Source organism: Acomys russatus, chromosome 7 (assembly GCF_903995435.1).
Source record: "Acomys russatus chromosome 7, mAcoRus1.1, whole genome shotgun sequence".
Taxonomy (NCBI): Eukaryota; Metazoa; Chordata; class Mammalia; order Rodentia; family Muridae; genus Acomys; species Acomys russatus.
The window spans coordinates 60,278,694-60,300,496 of NC_067143.1; the positions used below are offsets into that span (position 1 = coordinate 60,278,694).

Consider the following 21,803-nt stretch of genomic DNA (forward strand, 5'->3'; position numbering starts at 1 on the left):
GCACTACAAAAAGTGGCATTTGGACTGTTCCTGTTATGTAAGTTCAATGGAAAAATGAAATGTGTACCTTTCTCCCTTTGTAGCAGTCTGCATGTGTGTGTCAAAGCCGGAGGTGGTCTGGAGTCTTCCTCAATTGCTCTCATCTTAGCTTTTGAGACACAGTCATCAGTGAATCTGGAGCTTGCTGATTTGTCTAGACAGTCTGGCAAATAAGCCCCAGGTATCCTCCTGCCTCTGCCTCTGCAGTGCTGGAATTATGGGGAACATCAACCCCTTGGCTTTTTATGTGGTGCAGGGTCAGGATATTTGCTCAAACTAAGGACCTGATGCTTTCAAGAAAGCACTTTTACTGACTGCACCATCTCCCCGGCTCTGAAAGTATAGTTTGTCTTTTTTTTTTTTTTAAGAACTTTTTATTTGATTCTTTTTGGATTCCAATCCCACTCATGTCCCTGTTGCTATACATCTATCCTCTGCCCTTGCAACACCCCCGCCCAAAGAAAACAAAACAAACATATAGACAAACAGAAAACATCTCATCATGGAAGCTGTGGTGTGTCATTGTATGTCACACAGTAAACTCTTTCGTTCAAACTTATTTGTACTTGGAAATGTTTACTGCAATGAGGCACTGGTCTGCTTCAAGGCTTCTAGCTTCTGTGACGTCATCAATGCTAAAGCCTCCTCTGTTGTTGTGTCACGGAGACTCTGCATCTTTGGCTCTGCAGGACTGGGCCCTTCCACGTGCTCCAGCAGTTCCGTGGGAGATGTTGAGGAGGGGCCAGTTCAAAGCCCTGGATCTGGCCTGGGTGGTAGCCGAGTTGGTCAGCCCACCAGCTCCCCTGTGCCTGTACCGCCAGGGCCAGCTCTCTTGCTTTGCCACCCCACTGCCTGGGGTGGGGTTAGGGGGCACCTCTCTCAAGTGCTGCAGCTGGTCAGGGGTGGGCCAGCTCTGCAGTCTTTGAATGTCAACATGGCTCCAGGCAGCAGTCCAGACTAGAAATGTCCACACCCAGAGCATACTTTTTATAATCTTAAAATGTTCACAGGGGGTGATACCCTCACCGAGAACACTGACTTCAGGGACAGAAGTTTTCCTAAGCACTTCACATCTACAAAGTTGGGAGGTGCTATTTAAGCAGAATTATAATTTAAGAAGTGCAAAGACAGAGTTCTGTTTATCTTTGTGTGGTGAATCGTCTTAGGAAACAAATAAGAGCAGCCGGGGGCCTGGAGAGATGGCTACCAGTCCAGGGTACTAGTTCTCAACTAGAAATGATCATAACAAGTGAGCTAACCCAGAAGCAGGAAGAGTCAAATGGTGTATACTCACTCATATCTGGACACTAGCCCAAGGGGCATGTCCCATGAAAGTCTTCACTTACCAGGAAAGTGGGACAGAAGGGAGGACATCCTATTGGAACTCTAGGTGAGAGAAACATGGGAGAATGGGGAAATAGAAGTATCCAGAGGGTCCTAGAAACCTACAAGAAGAGCATTATGATGGGCAGATCTGGGACCAGGGGTCCTGTTCAAACTATGGCACCAGCCAAGGACAATACGTGCAGTAAACTTCGAACCCCTACCCAGATCTAGCCAATGGGCAGAACATTCTCCACAACTGAGTGGAAAGTGGGGACTGACTTTTACACAAACTCTGGTGCCCCATATTTGACCATGTCCCCTGGATGGGGAGACCTGGTGGCACTCAGAGGAAGGATAGCAGGCTACCAAGAAGAGACTTGATACCCTATGAGCATATACAGGGGGAGGAGGTCCTCCTCAGTCACAGTCATAGGGGAGGGGAGTAAGGGGAAAATGGGAGGGAGGGAGGAATGAGAGGATACAAGGGATGGGATAACAATTGAGATGTAACAAGAATAAATTAATAAAATATTTTTTAAAAAAGAGTACTAGTTCTCACAGAAGATCCAGGCTCTATTCCCAACACCTACACAGGGGTTCATAACACCCACAACTCCAGTTCCAGGGGATTCAACGCCCTCTTCTACCCTCCTCAGGCACCGGGCACACAGGTATGCACAGACATGGGAGCCAAACCTCCACACACATAAAATAAATACATCTTAAAAAAAAACCCAAAACAGTAACCATTAAACCAACTGCTGCTATTAATTGAACTTAGACACACATACTGTAGTCTCATTAACTGTTAAACCAGGGTTTGGCAAAACTAGCTTAATCACAGTTCTTTCACCAAGCAGATCACAGACAATTTTAAAGAGGAAAGGAAAAAGATGCTGCATACTATTCATTAAAAAGAAAATACTTTTCTGGGCGTCCTGGCCCATTCCTTTAATCCCTCTAGAAGCAGTGGAAGGTCTACTTACCAAATTCCAGACCAGCCAGGGCTGCATAGTGAGGCCCCTGTCTTATTTTAATTTAATTTTTTTTTTTAACTATTGGTTCATCTTTATCACACCTTTTAACACTTTTTAGTGTGCTCTGTAATGTATATTAGCAGTCATGTGTGTATCATTTATAAATAAGTAGATTTGTAAGCATCCGGCTATGAAGTAGAAAGAATAAAATTTGGTGCTTAAATGAGACAGGCGTGAAATGAGTGAAAAAACGTAGTGGCAATAACTTGGTGAAAGAGACACAAGTCCAGGATGTCTCCCCAATGTGGCTTAAAGTGTGGGTACTTGGTGATGTCACCAGTCCAAAACTAGAAACACAGGTAAGCCATTAGGGTTTGAGCCTGGGAACCTCTGGTTTGGATGCGTCCTCTGGAGTATCTTGGGCCTAAGGTGGGGTTCAATAGCTACTAGCAGGCAGGAGGCTATTAAAACCACGGGGGTGGGCCTAGATCCTCTGAGTGAGCTTCTCGAATGATCCCGGGAGCTGGAATCATGAGGCTCACTGGAGCAGGAGCAGCATAATGGAAATCAGACCTTAGAGGCTGAGAAACTAGTCACCCAAGCCTCCGGAAGCCAGCGTGCCAGTGCGAGGGCAGCAGGGACAGGGTGCTAACTCTGGGAGCTGTGCTCCAGGAAGGAAGGCGTGGTCAGCAGGCTCTGGTACTGAGAAGAGGTGAACCAGGGTGCACAGACCGCTCCCTCTGGCCTTGGCAACTTGGAGGTCATTCGGGACTTCGAGGGCGGGCATAGAAACCAGACTGCAGAAAAGCTGGAGAGCAAGGGAAGGTGTGTGTGTGTGTGTGTGTGTGTGTGTGTGTGTGTGGTGTGTGGTGTGTGTGTGTGTGTGTGGTGTGTGGTGTGTGTGTGTGTGTGTGTGTGTGTGGTGTGTGTGTGTGTGTGTGTGTGTGTGTGTGTGTGTGTGTGTGTGTGTGTGTGTGTTGGGAGGAGGGGCGAGAAGGTGATTCAAGGGTCCCTACCCACACCTTGGGAAAACCAATACTGGTTGGTCGGTTTCGCTCCGGAGAGTAAGTGTCCAGGAGAGTAGCGGAGCCTCTAAAATCTCGTTTCTGGGGAAAATCCTCGTTGGGAGGGGGAAAGGAGGTGGACAAACACCTTGAGGCGGCGGCGTTGCAGCTGGACTGGTAGTAGTAAGGAGCAGAGCGGGCATCCCTGCTGGCATCTGACCCCGGACTGTGTTGCGGCCCCGCGGAGCCCGGGTGGAGCCGGGCTCGCTTCCGGCCGAGGACAAGGCGGCCACCGCGCCCCGGTGCATAGGTTTCCTGCTGGCAGCGCGGCCCAGCGCCTCGGGTAGCTGCGGGTCCTCCAGGTAGTGTGCGATCCCACTGCGCAGGCCGCCGGCGCTCTTTCTGCGGGGCCACTCGGGCCCTGCCGCAACGCGCTCAGCTCAGTCCCTTCCAGGCGCCGGCTCCTGCGGGGTGGGCACCGGCTGCGAGCGCGGCCTGGTCGGGTCCAGCTCCGCGTACCCGGCCCTGCAGGCGTCAGTGCACTGCGGCCGCTGCCCTGTGCGCCCCACCAGGCGCAGCACCTGCGCTACAACCCTGCAGCCGCCCCCCGCCCCCCATGGCCCTGCCCTCCGAACCCGGTGAGTGCGCGCGATGCTGCGCCGCTGACCTTGGGCCGGCGCCCTCCGTCCAGTCCCCTATGTGCTCAGAGACCCGAACCTCCGGGGCGCCCACCCCCAGAGCTTGTTCCCTGTCCCGCCTTTCCCAACCCAGCCGTGGCCTGAGCTCCAGACGCCTCCGGTGAGCCTGTACCATCCCGGGTTCCTGGCTTAGATCAGATTCACGATAATTAGGGAAATTAAAAGACGCAGGACATGCTGACTTTAGAGCTCCTGGACAAGTTTCTAGGTGCCTGAGACCCGCGGGGTGTGTTCGGCCGGGGTGGACTTCTAGCATAGCCGGGATGGTAGTGTGATGAGTCCTTTTAGGTTCCTTTCTTACCTCTGCAGTTACTGGGCAAGGAGGAGTGCAGCCCTGTGCTCCGGTAGGTTGGTTCCACCCTTGAACTTTCTGCAGCTGCTCTGCGAGCAGATCTGCTAATGGCTGGCTGGTCTAGGCTGACAGAGAACTGTGATCTAGGAGACGGTTCCTGTCTAGAACGTCCCCAAACTGTGTAGTTGGAAGCGTCTTGGTGAGAAATAAACAAAGTTGCTAAGTAAAAGCTGACAGCACTAGGTTCATAGTGGTCCTGAGCAGTTGTGGCCTGAGTAGGGACCCTCCAAGAAGACATACATGGTTCCCATGGATACAGAGCCAATGCTGAGTGTAGGTGAGGCCCAGGCACACAGAGCCTCAGTCTGCTCCAGTTCCATCATCAGCTCCACCTGTGGGAATGTTGACTGTAGGGTTGGGTGTGTTGGCCTGTCCAGGTTGCAACTTGGAGGGACTTGGCTTGCTCTGAAGATGCTGGTAGGACCCTGTCCTCTCTAGATGGGTTGGTGGGAGACTCTGTGACCTTTTAGTCCTGTTCATCTTTAGCCCAGCCTCAGACCTGAAATCCTGGGTAGAGGTGAACAGCCTCTCACCTATGTCATGCTATTTGAGGTAAAATGCTTGCTTTTCCTATTGTTTCTCTTGCTGGGTTACTTTTCAGATGGCCTCTAGTCAATTCTGATTTTGGCAGTATCTTGGGCAAGTGAAATGAGGGCTTAGAATTAAGCAGGAATATACTTTTCCCCCTAAAGCAGTTCAGTGGCCTGGTACTGCTGCCAAGTATATTAACCTCCTATTTTCTCCACACGCTGACTGCACCTCTAGGACAAGAGACAATGGCTGCCTTTTAGTACACGGTATGAGGAACTGATGAGGGCACAGGCTGATGGCTGGAGTCGTGGATGAGCACAGTCACTAAGAAGTAGCAATGACAGAGAGTGTGACTTTCCCCCATTCTAATCTGGCTTCACATTTAAACATGGCTTCTGTCTCCTCCATACCCAGGCAGGGACTTGGGAGAGCTCCACCATGGGTTCTGGTAAATGCCAAATGAAAGGAGCCGTAGTCACATCCGTTTTCCGTGCTGGACTCTCTTGTGTTTAATCTCATGACGCTGATGAAGAGCATGATGCTGACAGATAATACCTGCCAAACACACGTGCCGAGCTGGGGGTGAGCCTAAGCACTTCTCATGTGCTGCCGGATTAATCATGGCACCTCATGGCATTGCTATTTTTATTACTCTTCTTTTATAGGGAATAAAAGAGCCACGGAAAGTTTCATCATCTGCCCAAGGCCACATAAATAAGTGACAGAACAGGATCCAAAGCTGGATAGTCTGGCTTGAGTCCGTGTTCCTAACCATACACGCAGCTGGCTGCTGAGATCACCATAGGGAGAATACCTCTGCTTAGACCATTCAGGCATTCGCTGTCTTATGTAAACATCTATTCACCGTGTGTGTGTGTGCAGAGTGTCTTAGCACTGGGATATAATCACAAATGAGACAGATGATATGTGTGGAGGTGATATTTACCAAGTGCCCAACCCTTGTCACACACATCTCAGAGAGGAGACGGAAATGGCCCCTCTAGGCAAGCCTGTCCCTTGCTTTTAGAGAGCAGAGGGGCCTGTTTCATCATGAGATCTAATTTGATTCCAGCCTTTGCTGCCATGTAGGGGCAATTAAGTGATAAAAGCAAACACACTCTGGTCTCTGGAGTAGGAGATGCAAGACCCACGATCCTTGGGGTCTTGCTATCATAGGGTACCCTGAAATCTATTCATGAGGGAGGAGGAAGGAAGTGAGAATGCTGGGGAGGTGGCTCTGTGGATAAAATGCTTGATGCTCAATCATGAGAGCCTAAAACTCACATAGAAAGTAGGTGTGCCAGTGCTCACCCCATAACCACCTAAAACCCACATAAAAAGTGGGTGTGTCCATGCTCACCTCATAACCCCAGCACCAGGAGGGTAGGACAGTCTGATCCTGGAAGCTTCAGCCAGGCTAGCTGAGCAGAGACCAGCTCAGTGAAGAGACCTTGTCCAGGAAGATAAGGTGGAGAGCAACTTGTGTGTGTGTGTGTGTGTGTGTGTGTGTGTGTGTATGGGGAGGCAGGGTGTGAAGCAGACATCAACCTCTGGCCTCCACATGTTCAGATGAGCGCACATGTACATGTGTAACACACGCGCGCGCACACACACACACACACACACACACAGGCTTTGAGCAGGGGATAAGCACTTCTCAGTTCAGTGAGGCATGTGGGCCACACTAACAGCAATATGCCAGTCTTAAGGTAAACAGTGAGGTCCTGAACGTTGCTGGTCCTCCTGAGACAGAGCTGCCCTCCTGTTCATTTAGCTCTAAAGGACCCTTGGCCAGTGTTCCCACCCTTGTCGTCAGAGCAGAGCTTCCTCACTGCCCTGTGAGGACCAGGTGGAGTTGGCCTCACACCCTTAGCTTGGCCCTCAGGATGGCAGCTTTCTCTGGATTGGAAACTGAAGACCATGGAAGGCGTTTCCCAGCTCTGATGCCACGAGATATTAATAGGTGTTTTTCCCCATGGTGGGATTGCCAGTGAAATGTGTTAAGTGGCTTTCTTTACTGCAGGGCTGGCTTGTCACGTGACTTATCTGCTAGTAGAAACTGTGTGGGAATCCCTATTAAGAGAACACTGTGTCCTCAGCTCGTCTTCCCTTTTGAATTCTACAGATGTACTTTGTTTAGGCTATCCAGAGTTCCACTAAAGGTGGAGAACAAGATTACCTGAATGTGTTGGGCTTAGAGACATGGGCCCCTTCCCAAAATACCAAGAGTGAGAACGATTTGTTCCACTTGTCTTTTGACAGAGCAACAAGTGTGTGTGTGTGTAGATGTGTTCTCTTCTCTCTCTCTCTCTGTGTGTGTGTGTGTGTGTGTGTGTCTGTCTGTTGTCTGTGTTTCCAAAGGGCAGAGGTACATGGCGGGACTGAATGCAGATCCTCAGGAAGAGCAAGAAGCAGTCTTAGCTACTGAACTTTCCCTTCCCCCATGCACTAAGCACATCGAATTATTTATTTATTTATTTATTTATTTATTTATTTATTTAGTGAATAAACATTGCCCTCCTTCCAGGTTGTGTGTCACCTGCTGTCTGTACTGTTTGTGGGACGGTGGTGTGGACAGGTGGACTGTAATCTCCCAGGTTGCTGAAGCCCAGCAGCAGCGAGTCATGTGTCAGCTGGGCTCACAGGCGTTACAGTGTGGGCACAGCAACAGCAAGGCACAACCTCTCGATTGGACATGAGGCGGTGACTCAGGCCCAAGACAGGGTACAGCTAGCCTCCTGGTAAACAACTGACCTGTCCTTTCTGGACTCATCTCCCCAGGATTTCAACAGCGCCGTAGAAATAGCTATCTCACTCAGGGGAATTTCCTAGAGCCACACAGTTTGTCGAAGTCACTGGAAGGCTGTGTGTCTCTCCAGAGCCTCCCTGTGCTCCTAACAGCCTGGGGACAGGGCATACACAGAGCTCTGTGTCTGTGCTGTCCTCTGTGGGTCACTTAAGAAGGGACAGTGATAGAATCCAGTGTGCACTCTGGGAAGATACTGTGAGTAGTGACAAGAAGGGGTAAGGAGGCAAAGGCTCGGGTGGGCCAGGTGAGGGGTGTGTCTGTCTGTGAGTGTGGTATGCGTACTTGCGAGTGTGGTCAAGTGTGTATTTGAAGGGAGTCTGGCAGAGCTTGTCAGGTTGGCCAGTGATGTGTATGTGTGTGTTTCTTCTTCTTCTTCTTCTCCTTCTCCTTCTCCTTCTCCTTCTCCTTCTTCTTCTTCTTCTTCTTCTTCTTCCTCCTCCTCCTCCTCCTCCTCCTCTTCCTCCTTCTCCTCCCCCTTCTTTTTTGAGACAGGGTTTCTCTGTGTAGCCCTGGCTGTCCTGGAACTGGCCCTGTAGACCAGGCTGACCTGGAACTCAGAGATCTGCCTGCCTGTGCCTCCCAAGTGCTGGGATTAAAGGCGTGCGCCAGCTCGATTCTTTTAGTGAAGAAAAGGAAGAATAGGATAAGACTTTCTGCCTCAGCCGCAGCCCCGCTGCCTGCCTGCTTCTGTCTTGGGGCTGCCCTTACTCTGGGCTCTGTTCTTTCCTGGCCAAGGAGGAAGCAGTTCATAGTTCTTTCCTCTTTTTTGAGGGGGAGGGGACAGAGGAGGTATTGCTGGGCTCTGGGTTCCCTGTTGACTTGTAGGCTGCCTTCAGGAGGGTTGTTTTGCATGAGGGGACAGAGCATTGCCTGCTGAGGTGAATCCCCTTGATGAGGTGAGCCCTATTGTCTCATCGGTCCTAAAGTGGGGTTCATTCCGGAAGCAGCCAAGGTGATGCTATCACCAGTCCCTGCTCGGCTTTCAGAGGAGCCCGGGCATTGGTGGGAGAGCAGCTTATCTTGTGAGGTTGCCCAGGAGGGCAGCGGTGCCGGCTTGCATTTCTTCTGGTGAAGGCTGGGAGCAGGGCCAGGACGTGGTGTTTAGGATCCTACATCCATTTTGCCTTGGATAATCGGCATTACCTGAGGTCTTTAGGGCTTTTTGGAAATTTTCCATTTGCATTTCGTATTCGCAGGAGAATTTCCAGCCCAGACTTTTCCTGCTCACAGATATGCAAAGCAGAGACCTCCCACCCCAGCCGCAGCAGGGAGGACTCAGCTAGCTGCTCCTGCACTGACTCAGCTCCGGGCAGCACATCGCCCGCCCGTGTGTGGCATCCTCAGGACCATTTATGGAGACGCCAGGCTCAGGTCTGTGACATGGGTTCTGCCCTGAGGTTCTGGCAGGAAGAGGGAACAGGTTTATTAGTGTAAGGCAGGATTTTGGTGGCTTCGGGCTTCCTTTCTGGAGGGGCCATGGTGCTGTGCAAAGTTGCTGTTTGTTGAAACTGGTGCCGGTTTAGCTCTTTCTAACACTAGGACAATTGTTGACTCTCTCATTAGAGGGTGTTGTGTGTAGCAAGATAAGCTGTTATCGTTAGCTGACCGGTGCTGGCAAATTCACAGTTAAGCCTTACAAGCCTGCTGGCTTCAATTGGCAAATGACTGAGTGCCAGGCATGATGGGGCAGCTGGTACTGAACTCTACTTGGCATCTGCAGAGTGGGCTTTCATTGGCAAGAGTGGCCTGGCAGGTGCTAGTGCTTTGAGACGGGAGGAGGGCAGGGTGTCTGTCTAGGATGGCCAGAGGGCAGCTGATAGGCTGCAGGGTTCGGGGCGCTCTGAGGTCCATTTGCACTACAGGGACCTGATGAACGCCTGGACCAAAGTCCTTGCCAGTGATGTGGGGGCCACTCATCTACTCCTTCAGCCGATTCATGCAAGCTTTGAGAAGAAAAGGGTCTCAGTGGGAGGAGAAGAGACAGTGTGTGTGTGTGTGTGTGTGTGTGTGTGTGTGTGTGTGTGTGTGTGAGAAAATGATCAAAGTATATCACATGCATGTATAAAGTGACATAATGACACCTGCTATTTTATACAGTGAATGCAAGCTAATGAAAATTTAAAAGAGAAAGAGAAAAGGGTCCCACCGGGAAGCACGAATCTCTGATCCTGGAGTCTTCTGTGTGCCTGGTGGAGCTGGAAGGTAGCTGGGCAATGATGTAGGGTCTCCACCATCACTGCTCTCAGGCTGTGCTTACCCAGGAGCCTGTATCAACTTCTCACGGGGGCCCAGTTTGAGAAAGGCAGGTTCAAGCCAAGGAAGAGGGGTTAGGAACACGATGAACAGGAAAACAGTCCTTCAGAGACAGAGATGGTGGGCTGTGGTGTAAGAAGCCTCAGATGTAAGGGCTGTCCCCCATGCTCCTCCGGAGGGTGGCCAGAGTGGTGTGCCTGGCTCTGGTCATACGTGTGGGCTGGGTGGAAAGAGTGGCTTCCATGCAGAGGTAGGAGCCAGGCAGAAAGGGCTCAATGGCATCTTCCTGTGTGGGTCAACAGTCAAATCCTGGAGGAAAACTTTTGACTTAGTTTTCTCTTGTTGGATCTTAAGTCAACCATTTTCTTTCTATTATCTTAAAAAGCCAACTTCGCCAGGAGGTTAATCTAGCACTTAATGTTTGCCAGTTAATCTAGGCCTCAGGAGGCAGAAGTGGGGGAGTCTTCATGCATTGAAGATCAGCCTGGTCTACATAGCAAGCTCCAGGCCAGGCAGAGTTGTACAGTGAAACCCTGTCTCAAAAAACAAAAGGAAATTACAGTAGCATTAATTATTAAACTAAGATATTCCTGCTGGGTATAGCAGCTTATACATTAGAATCCCAGAACTCAGGAAGCTGACTGAGGCAGGAGGATGGCTGTGAATTTAACGTCAACTTGGACTACAGTGAATATCAGGTTAGTCTGGGCCATATAACAAGATTCTATCTTAAACAAAAACACAAAACCAAAGTAACAGAACCAAAATAGCTACTCCTGCCACCTGGTCACTTTGAGTGTGTAACACTCCCATGGCCTTGATCATAGAGGAGTGCATTTTTATAGCACTGTAATCAAAGCACAACAAGCTTTGTGTATTAATTCTGTGGGGTTTTTTTTTTGTTTTGTTTTGTTTTTTCGAAACAGGGTTTCTCTGTGTAGCCCTGGTTGTCCTGGAACTCTCTTTGTAGAGCAGTTTGGCCTACACTTCACAGAGATCTGTCTGCCTCTGCCTCTTAAGTGCTGTGATTAAAGAAGTGTACCACCACAGCCCAGCATGTATTAAATATTTATTTACTATTATTTCACATGATTTTAAAAAACATGGCTGTACTGTCTTCCTATTGTTTGTTTCTTAGCAGTCTTTCTTAAGTGTGCATCTAATTTTGACGTTTGAAAGGTCTTTGTATAAACAATGCAGACAAGTATCTCCAAAGTTTCCTTGGTTCAGATTATTAGTGTTTTCAGGACCAGGGACCAGGCTTCTGGCTGATGTGCTGTCCTTAGCTGTTCCCTGGACCCACATGGTTGGGCGCTGAGGCAGCCTTTCCTCACCCTTTCCCCCACAGAGTGAGGGGCCCAGGACAGACAGGCAGGTCGCTGAGGTGTGGGGGAGGGGAGAGTTGGTTTCGGAGTCAAGACCACAGCCATGGCTCTGACTGCCTTCACCAATCTGTTTCCTTCCTTCCTGTGTGTGTGTGCCATGGATTAGCCCCGCATGCCACAGAGGCCAGTGCACTGAGCCTCGAGCACAGGAAATCTCTCAACCAACTGGAATTATGGCACTACAATAAGAGGGCCTTAGAGGTCATTTGGACTGTGCCTTAATCTTACAGGTGAGAAAAATTTGAGGCTTAAGAGTGACTGAGCCAAGATGGCCTAATGAGCCCTGCCCTTGTAATTGCTTCCTGTCCTTGACAGACAGCAGTAAGGCCCGTCCTGCCTTCATCTAGCCTGGCTAACAAAACCACCGTGTCATGAAACAGACTTAAAGGAACTGGTAATAGGTGGGTGGGGAGCCCCCCTTCCACCCCTGCTCCTCAGCCTTGCTTCTCTCCTTTGGACTGTTGACAAGGTGTATTCACCTAGTGCTTGTGGTCAGGACAGTGAGGAAGGAGGGAGGAAGGGAGGGAGGGGTGAGGAGGATGGAGGAAGGGAGCCCAGGTGATTAGGAACCTGCCATGTAAAGAGGATAGGAAATGCCTTTTGAGGAAGTGCATTTTCAGCTGAGTAAAGAAGGTTACTGTTCAAAGCCTTTAATGTGTTTGCTATGTCCTGTTAGATAGTTCTGGAAGGTGTGTGTGTGTGGGGGGGGGAGGAACCTTGGGGTTGTGGTCTTAGAGCCCTTCTTGTCAGCACAAAGCCTCTTTTCTTGCATGAAGGGTGCTCCTGGATTTCCCAAGACTCTCCTGTTCTCACATGAGGCTGAAGTTCACTGTTAGCCCTGCATGTGGACCCCCCTTTCTCAGAGCAGCAGGCCTGGGCTGGGGGTGGTGTTGCTGGCCCCTGGCAGTCTGCAGAAGGGTTTTTCTGAACCCTCTCTTGACCCTCTCAATTTGGGAAGTGGTTAGGAGGGTGGGGTCGCCCATCTCCCGAGGTGGGAGAGACTGAGGGGCCCAGATGATCGGTCTGTCTTTCACTTCTGAGCATTTGCAGCTTGTGAAATGTGAGGTGCCCTGTGCACTTCACGGCCAGTTACTTACGAAGCTAGTTGTAAAATCTCATCTGCTAGCCTTGCTCTGGGTCTCCATCGCCACAGCCACAGCTGACTGAGGACCAGGCCTCGAGTCAGGGGCCTTCTGTTCCTCACCCTGGGGACTCAGGACATCCACAAAGCCAGGAAGCTCACATTTGTTCTTTCTTTTTCAGCTGAGATGCCTCGCCAATTCCCCAAGTTGAACATGTCCGATTTGGACGAGCATGTCCGGCTGTTGGCGGAGAAGGTGTTCGCTAAAGTTCTTCGAGAAGAGGACAGTAAAGATGTCATGTCCCTGTTCACTGTCCCTGAGGACTGTCCCATCGGGCAGAAGGAAGCCAAGGAGAGGGAGCTACAGAAGGAGCTGGCGGAGCAGAAGTCTGTGGAAACAGCAAAGAGGTTTGTTCCCATGACCGGCTTTCATGTGTGTGGACTCGTGTGGCCTGAGTTGGGACACTTGACTCACTAGGTATTTGCTGAAGGGTGCCTTGCTGCCTTTGCCTCCTTGAAAGGATTTTTTAAAAACCCACTGTTGTGCTGTTTGTGTGTGTATTTGTGCACGCACATTCATGTGCATGCAAGTTTGTGTGTGTGTGTGTGTGTGTGTGTGTGTGTGTGTGTGCATGTATGTGCTCCTACAAGTGGAGGCCAGAAGTCAACCTCAGGTGTTGCTCCTCAGAAGTTGTCTACCTTGTTTTGTCTTGAAATATTTATTTTACTATAATTTTCAATTATGTGTAGACACGCACGGGTATGTGTGGCTATGTGCATGTATGAGAAGAGGTGCCTGAGGAGCCAGTCTGATTCTCTGCAACTATAGGCAGTCGTGAGCCTCTTAAAGGGGACGTGGGTCCTCTGGAAATTGCTGAGTCATTTCTTCAGCCCCAACATCAAGTGTGTGTGTGTGTGTGTGTTGCAGTTTATACTTGAGAAGGCCATAAGAGGAGATTGGCCTCCTTGGATCTGGAGTTACAGATGGCTGTGAACTGCTTGAGTCAAGCCCTCTGGAAGAGCGATGCAAGATTTTTAACTGTTAGACCATCTCTCCAGCCCCCACCTCATTTTGAGGAGGTCTCTCACTGGGACCTAGGGCTCTCTGATTAAGTTAGACTGGCTGGCCAGTGAACTCCAGGAGACTGCCTGTCTCTGCCTCCCATGTACTGGGATTATAAACACACAACACCAGGCCCAACTGTTTTCATGGGTCCTGGGACTTTGTGATTGTGCAATGGGAACTTCACTGACTAAACCGTCTCCTGGGCTCCCCTGCTGCGATTGTGGCCAACACGCATCATTTGTACATAACATGTCCCTCTTTGGGAACTGGAGGACTGAGGTAAAACACCGGTTTTACTTGCTCTTATTGCTTTGTTGGCATGCCTCCCGGTTTGCCAAGCACTGTACTGTGACAGTGGATGTCACAACGTATATTATAGATAAAGTTTGTGCTTACACTGGGTGGGGACAAGAATGAAATAACTGTACAAATTAATAAAAGAATGACAAGTTATGATAAGGACTGGACTAGTTTGAGTCTAGCCAAAAGACAGAAACCACCCAAATACTGGAAATAGAATTTTAATGTAAAGACTTGGTTCCATGACTCATGGAGATTGGAGAAGACAAGTGAGGGAGCGCTTTTCCCTAAGATGAAATGCAGGGGTGAAATAGAATTTTAATGTAAAGACTTGGTTCCATGACTCATGGAGATTGGAGAAGACAAGTGAGGGAGCGCTTTTCCCTGAGATGAAATGCAGGGGTTGGGGGGCAGTCACCACCTCTAAGTGAGAGAGATAATAGAGTGATGTGCTAAGGCTGCCTCTGGGCCTGAGCTCACCTGGGAAAGCTAGACCAGGCAGCAGCTGGGAGCTGCCTCCAGGGCCTAGGTGAAGGGCAGGACTCTGTCCCTAGCTTCACCCTTCCTGGGCCTTCTGGGCTCTCACAATCTAGTCCAGAAGGCCAATCGATCCTGTGGTCGGCCCAATGTAGTTCCGAAGCCAGCTGACACCCCCCCGGGAAAGAGAGGAGAGGGTATAGACTGGACCGAGGACAAACGGCTCAAGCTCAGCACAGGTGCTCTGAGGTGGATGCATAAGGAAGGTGGGCTGGGGGAGGAGCAGGTGAGAATGAGACTGAAAGTGCGCTGTTTAAAAATGGGGTGGCCGAGTGTGGTTTTAGTCGATGCTTCAAGGCTGGCTGTGGGCTGGGCCATGTGGCAGCCTGACAGGGAGACAAGTCGATCAGAGCCATGGCTCCTGACACCTTCAAGGCTGCCCCATGCAGTCACAGGAAATAGTCCTCTGCCCTGTGGCTGGAGGTGAGCAGAGTCCTACCAGGCTCGCCATGAGCTCCTGGTAAATAATATGGACCTCAGGGAAGAGCAACGGGGCCGGGGGAAGTTCTCATGCGCTCTAGTCTACTTTTCCTGGGCAAGAAGAATTAAAGAGGAATAAAGCTTGCCGGGGAGACTCTAGCAGGGCTGTTAGTGGGGCCCTGGTGTGTCCTGCACCCTGCAGACTTTAGCAGCTAAGAAAGCCTCAGAACCAAGAACTCTAAACACTACTCTGGGACAGACCCCTCACAAGGTCCGCATTTTACTTTTTACTTTCTTTCTTTCTTTCGGTTTTTTTTTTTTTTTTTTTAGGCAGGGTCTCATGTAGCCCACGCTGGCTGTGAACTCTTGATCCTCCTGCCTCTACCTCCTAAGTTCTGGTGTTCCAAGCGCACACCACCATACCTGTTTTTTGTGGTGCTGGGGAGGGAACCCAGGGCTTTCTGCGTGTGAGGTGAGCCTTCTATGGGCTGAGTCTGAGTCATACCCCTCACCCAGGGGTCCTCCCTTTAAGCCTCACCGTCCTTTTTCTCAGCAGGATAGGATTTTGGCATTTCCTTGGGTGGGTGAAGTTGATACTTGTATAAAAAGGCAGGGGCAGAGCCTGGCCATCTGTAAGGTCAGTTTCTGTTTTCCTCGCGTGTGCCTTGTACCCTTGAAGGCCCCTAAGTGCCATCCTGTGTTTAGAGGTAGATGGCCCCAGACCTAGGGCCATCCTCACCCCAGGAAGTACAACGGAGTCAGACTATGGCCCCCCTTGTCTACACCACCCTGGCATAACAAGGGCTGGCCTCAGGGGCTGACTGCTCTGCAGGGCCTTGTGTGTGCTGTGAATAGGGTCTTCTGGGCCTTCATAATGAAAGCAGGAGTTCCTGGCATTGGTATTACCAGGAATTAAAAAAAAAAAGTGTCTGAGACGAGTTTCCATAGACATCTGCAGAGGGAGCCTGTGCTTTCCCACCAGAGCCCAGGCCCAGGGCAAAATGGAAGCTTTGTTACACTCTATCCAAAAGGCACTCCACGGTCTCCAGAGAGCTGGCTGCAAACGCCCTAGAAATGCACTCTCTCTTTTCGGCTGGGTGGAAGTCTCCTGGTTTGAATCCATTTGACTCCCTGGCCTGGGGACTGTATCTGCCTCTCACTGCCTTGCCAGGGTCCAGCCTAGGCCTTGGCCACATTGGAGATCCATGAGTGTCAGCAGAGGAAAAGCATCCTGCCTCTCCATAACCTCCATTACCACCATGCCCAGGACAGCTGGGTTCTGCCACTCGTTAGCGTGCTCTGTGACTTTGGGCAAATTAAGAAACTTCTCTCGGGCCCCAACATTTTCCTCATCTGAAAAGTGGGGTTGACAGTGGTCATGGGGCATTGAAGAATGAATAAATTAGCATATGTAAAAGGCTTAGGGCTTGCCTGGGTCATAGTTCACCACGGAAATGTTGCCACCTGGCTTCCTGCTATGGAGATGGGCAGCAATAGCACCCAGTGCTGTTGCAGGCTGGTGGTGAGCCAAATCCTTGGCCTCCGAGTTTGCATTCCTTTCTTCCTCCTCGTATGAACCCCAGAGTAGGTGCTCTCGGTGTCTCAACGTGGCTGACTAAGCAAGCAGAACTCTTGGAAGTTGAGTCAACTTGCACGGGGCCACAGTAAGTGACAGGGCATATCCTGTGAGCCCACACTTTACCTGGGACACTCTCCCGCCCTCTGGAGTGACACCTGATGCTGCTCCCTGGTGCTGCATTTGAATGACACGTGGAGAAAAGCCAACCATAGTGTCATTTCTGAAAGACACCTGGCCCCTTGACTGTGGGTCAGCTATCTCAGGGGCCCCTGGGGCTGAATCCACTCACACGAGAGGTCCTTCTTTTTACTTCCCTGCTCAGTGGAGGTGCCTTTATGTAGCCATCCAGGTACCACCATCACCTCCAGGGAGGGCACCTTCCCAGCTCCTCATCCATCAGTGATTCCTCCTGATTTTCTGAGATAAGTGGTGACAAGGATCCTCGGGACACAGGCCTGAAAGCGGCAGCAGGTCTCCAGATCCCGAGCCTATGGGTCTGCTTGCGACTGTGACACCAAATGGGGCTTCTACTTTGGGACACACCCTTGTCCCACACTCCAGCTGCTCTGAATACCCGTGGTGCTTGCAGAAGGCTCTTCTTATGACACCATGCCTACCTTCTCTTATTTAGACAAGACAAAACACCCACGGCTCTTTCTACATCAAAGATGGAGGCACAAGCCGGAAGCTGAGCTGTGAGCAGGAAAGATGAGCTTCTGCCACCTGGCAGTCTGCCAGCTCCTGGAACAGGGCAAGGTTCAGACACAGCCCCGGGGGTGGGGGGGGAGCTGGAGACCAACTCGGGGGCTGCTAACTTTGTGGGTCAGGCCCAGATCTGCAGCCAGCTGGACCACTCATTGAAGCTGGCTGCCTCTGACAGCAGCTAGGTTTCTGCTAGGACTCAGCGGGGGGGAGGGGGGGAGGGGTGGAGGAGGGTCTGAAGGGGCGGGGGGGGTGGGGGGGGAGGGAGGGCTGCCTATGAAGGTATCCTTTGGAGGCAAGCCCAGACTGGAGAGCTCTGGCTTTGCCAGAGGGTCTTGTTTTCTCTTTGAGGCTGACGTGTGCTTCCTCAGGTCTTGTGTTCGTTTCCTCACATGTATATACGACACAGTTTACAGAAAGCAGTAGAAAAAACAGAATTGCTAAACATGCAGGCTTTTTTTTTCCTCAAGGGAAGAAAATGACTGACGTTCACCCAGCAGGCTGGAGTGGATGCTGCCTAACAGCCTAGTGGCCTTTTTGCTATTCTATGGAGCCAGCCTTCACCCGAATCTCCCCAAACACTGAGCATTGCTTAGGCTGGTATCCTGAGTGTTGTCTGTCTCTCGGGATTAGAGTCCATCCGTATGAAAGAGGCCCCATGTTCTTGGCACTCCTAACAAATGGAACCCATCTCTATGTTTATTACAAAGTATCTCCCCCCAGGCCTTTATCTTGAACACTGTTTATCAGTCAATAGGACTCCTTCTTGGTTTTGTTTCATTTTGTTTTTCAAGACACGGTTTCTCTGTGTAGCCTTGGCTGTCCTGGACTTGCTTTGTAGACCAAGCTGGCCTTGAACTCACAGAGATCTGCCTGCCTCTGCCTCCCAGAGTGTTGGGATTACAGGCATGCGCCATCAGGCCCAGGTAGAACTCATTCTTAAGCTAAAGGTCACAGGTGCTTTTGCTATAGAGATGCAGGAGAGTTCCAGTGTTCCAATCCATGAACTTTTGCCGGGATAATTGTTCCGTGGAGACTTTATTCCAAATGTTACTGTGTTTAAACGTGTAAGAACAATACACTGCTTGGTCAGGGCCTAGAAGTTTTTGACCCAACACCGGCTAAAGTGCTGACCTGGGTTCACTCTTTACCTTATCTGACCCTGACACTTGCAGGATTCACCTCCTACAAACCGTGTGTGGGAACTCAGCCAACTGTGAGGCCAAGGCGGGAAATTTCCTGAGCAACGTGTGTGCTTGCGACAGTGCCGTCATCTCCACAGTTCTGTTTTTGCCTTCCCTGCTTCTTTTTCTTTTGCAGCTGTACTGAGATCACTCTCGTGCCATCTCCTGGGTATAAGTCACTGGGTTTTAGTGTATTTACTCCTATGTCTCCAGTATCATGATCAATTTGAGAATATATTATTATTTTAAAATTTAAATTTAGTTAACTAACTTTGTTTATTTGAGACAGGGCTTTGCTTTGTGTCCTTAGCCGGTCTGGTACTGATTATACAGCCCAGGCTGACTTCAAACTCATAAGCATCCTTCTACCTCAGCCTGCCTCAGCCTCCCCTTGCTGGAATTACGGGTGCACACAAGAAAGTCTAGCTTTAATTACATGTGTGTCTACATACATACGTATGTACATAATCATGTAATATATATGAGACTAAATTACGTATGTCTGTGACACATATCATATATGTATATGCATATGGAAGAGGGAGAGGGTGTCTTGCTATGAGACTGATACTGGCTTTGAGTTCAAGATTCTCCATCTCAGCCTTTTAAGCACTGGGGTTACAGGTATGTACCACCATGCCCAGGCTTTGAACTTTGTCATCATTCCCAGAAGAAACCTGATGCTCTTTACCTGTCACCTCTTCTATCCTCCCACCTCCTCTCTTGTCTCCTTATTTTAGGACATGTTCTTATAAGCATGTATACCCTGCTTTTCAGTACCATGGCAGATTTGAAGGAGACAATTGGGAATTTTATTCTGGTGGCCTAATCTTGTCTCCTGGTTTATATCATGAACATGGTCAAAGGACCTGCCCGGGAGAGTTAAGTGAGCCAGCCGGTACCCCTCATAGCTGAGCGTGCTCTGGCAGCATCTCCCTGCGTTCACTATTGTTTTGTTTGACAGTCAGCACTGAGGGAGGAGACAGCGGTTATGAAAAGTCACTACGAGGATTTGAAGCCTAGAAGACTAGGGACAAAATGTCTCTAAGATCGTGACTGAACAACACGAGGGTGGCCTGAGTCATCCAGAAAGAATTTCAAAAATTGTCCTGTGTGTCCTGACCAAGAGCCCAGGATTTAGGGATTTCATTGGAGGATGCCTTCTACAGTTACTTTTAAATAGGATATAAAGGGGACAGGCTTGGGGGAAGGATTTGGCTATTTAGAACAGTTGCCTTCCTGAGAAGTCTTTTGAGTAAAATTGATAAATGCCTACATGTTATGAATTGAGCACAGTTTAGCTGAAGTCCCATAAAATTATTTTGTTTTACGAAGCTTACTAAATCAGAGGGCATGATTTTTTTTTAAGTTTCATAGTTATTGATAAAGCTTTATCAGAGGCATCCAATTCATCTGCTTTTACAATGAAGGGCAGAAATTGTAACATTTAATATAAAAGGCAACAAGCGGGGGCTGGGGGTGGTGCCATTTTTAAAGGCCACTGTGAAAGCGTAGGGTCCTGAGTTCGATCCTTAGCACCTACATAAAGAGCTAGGTATGATGCCGAGCGTGGGGCACACACCTTTAATCCCAGTACTCGGGAGGCAGAGGCAGGCAGATCTCTGTGAGTTGCGGGTCCAGGACAACCAAGGCTACAAAGAGAAACCCTGTCTCAACCCCCCCTCCCCCGAAAATAAAAAGAAGCTGGGCGTGGTTGTGTGCACCTACAATTGCAGCTCTGTAAAGGTGGAGGCGGGGGGGGGGGGATCTCTGGCTTTGCTGGCCAGCCAGTCTAGCAGAAGTGGTAGCTCCAAGTTCAGTGGGAGATCCTGTCTCAAAAACCAAGGTGGAGAGATCCATTAAGGAGGACAACTGATGTTGCCCTCTGGCCTCCACATACACATACACACACACGTGCATACCTACCTCACACATGTGCATACACACGAACATGCATATAATAAACAAACAAACAAACAAACAAATAAATATGTTTCACTCTGACCACTGGGCTCTTTTGGGAGGAGAGACAGCTGGGAAGGGTTAGGGAAAGTGTGATGAGGCCACGGGAATAGCATTGAGGCAAATGGGGTTTGTCCTTGGTCAGTCTGGGACAGAAGGACAAACCGCACAAGCAAGACAGACAGAGAAGGCGGGGCAGCAAGTCTCTACACCTGATAGGCTCCTGGGTGTGGGGAAGCCATTCTCTCCTAGTCAGGTTGCTACCACCTGGATGTCACCTGGAGTGAGTGTCCATGGGGTGAGTGGCCTCCACCCTGTGCTCTCCACACGTTGTCTGGAGACAATTAGGGAGTTCAGCACACAGCATGACCCATTGCCAGCTCCTTCCATGTTCTCCTCTGCACACATGCTGGGACGCCTGGCATCAGGCACACAGCATGTGCCATCTCTTCAGCTGCCTCCCTCCTTACACGGGGGTGGGGTGGGTGGGGTTAGAAGCGATCCCATTTCCATGTGGAACAGTTCAGTGACCAGCTGAGCCTACGCAAGTGGAGAAATTTGTCCCTCTCAGTGGCGCGCAGAGTGCATGGCTAGCCAGTCTTTACTGGCTGCTGCCTTCTGACTTTAGGGTCTTGCTTCTTACCCAGAGGTAGAGGGATGGCTGAAATGAAAAAGCGTGCTGCAGGGTGGCTTCGACAAAGTCTGCCGTTCTAAAAGCCTCCTTCCGCTCCCTCTGTCCCTGCTGCTCTATTGTCCCCACGCCCAATCTGGATTAGGTGTCTCCTCTGGGATCCCAAAATACCCCATGACACGACCACATTACACATCAAGCATCTGTCCCACTTTCCGGGCCTATCTCTGTGGTCCTGGTGAGCCCACGGAACCTGGGGTTATGTTTGATGTACCTGCCACTACCCAGAGCCTGGCCTTCAGCTTTGTAAAGTGGCCCCTTGCTTCACTGTGCATTCCTGAGAGTTTGGTGAGAGGCTTGCATTGGTGCCCCTGCCTGGCTAGCTGGCCTTGGGCTGATGCACCAGGGTGGAGGCTTCAGAAAGCTCTGAGAAGACCCTCCATGTAGAGTTCTGGCCTTGGGTTTAAGATGAGAATCAGATATCACAAGAAGGCATTGGGGGAAAGGGCAGAGTGGGGTGGGGACGTGATGAATGGCAGGGGTGGCGAAGGGCCATAGCACAGGTGGGGCCACTGGGCAGACACAAGGAGGTGACATACTGGGTTACCTTATTGTCTCGAGAGCCTAGCCAGCCAGGAGCTCCCTGCGGCCCCACAAGGGTCATGCATCTTAGGGCGGCTGATGAAGTTACTCCCAAGCCCAGCCCCCAGGCTTGGTATGGAATTCGTGCCCTCGCAGCGGCACACCCTGCCAGCTGCTTGGCAAGCAGGGTATTTCTGCCCGGTGGCTGGAGGAAGGAAGGAGGCAGGCTAGCTGTGCTGGAGGGAGCTGACTAGCCCTGGTGCTCTAGAGGTTAGCACAAGGCGCGACAGATGCGGCTGTGGACAGAAAGTTGAGTCCCTGGTGACAAACTGCTTTATATTAATGGCAACAGGTCACACTTTGTTTGGCCCTGTGAGTGTTTGTG

General features: G+C 50.3%; 1 protein-coding gene across 6 annotated transcripts in view; it reads left to right on the forward strand.

Moving 5' to 3' along the window:
* The first annotated feature begins 3,081 nt into the window (after positions 1-3,081).
* The window catches only part of Ampd3 (adenosine monophosphate deaminase 3), a 46,492-nt gene continuing 27,770 nt past the window's right edge, over positions 3,082-21,803 (forward strand). The window contains exons 1-2 of one of the 6 annotated variants that reach the window (XM_051149224.1): positions 3,082-3,102; positions 12,638-12,863. In XM_051149224.1, coding sequence (XP_051005181.1) covers positions 12,643-12,863 — 221 coding nt within the window. In that variant the 5' untranslated portion in view covers positions 3,082-3,102; positions 12,638-12,642. Of the gene's footprint in view, positions 3,103-3,581; positions 3,709-3,874; positions 3,985-4,055; positions 4,145-8,609; positions 8,633-9,041; positions 9,108-12,637; positions 12,864-21,803 lie in introns of those variants that run through there. The other 5 variants (XM_051149222.1, XM_051149219.1, XM_051149221.1 and 2 more) reach the window with 5 other exon arrangements.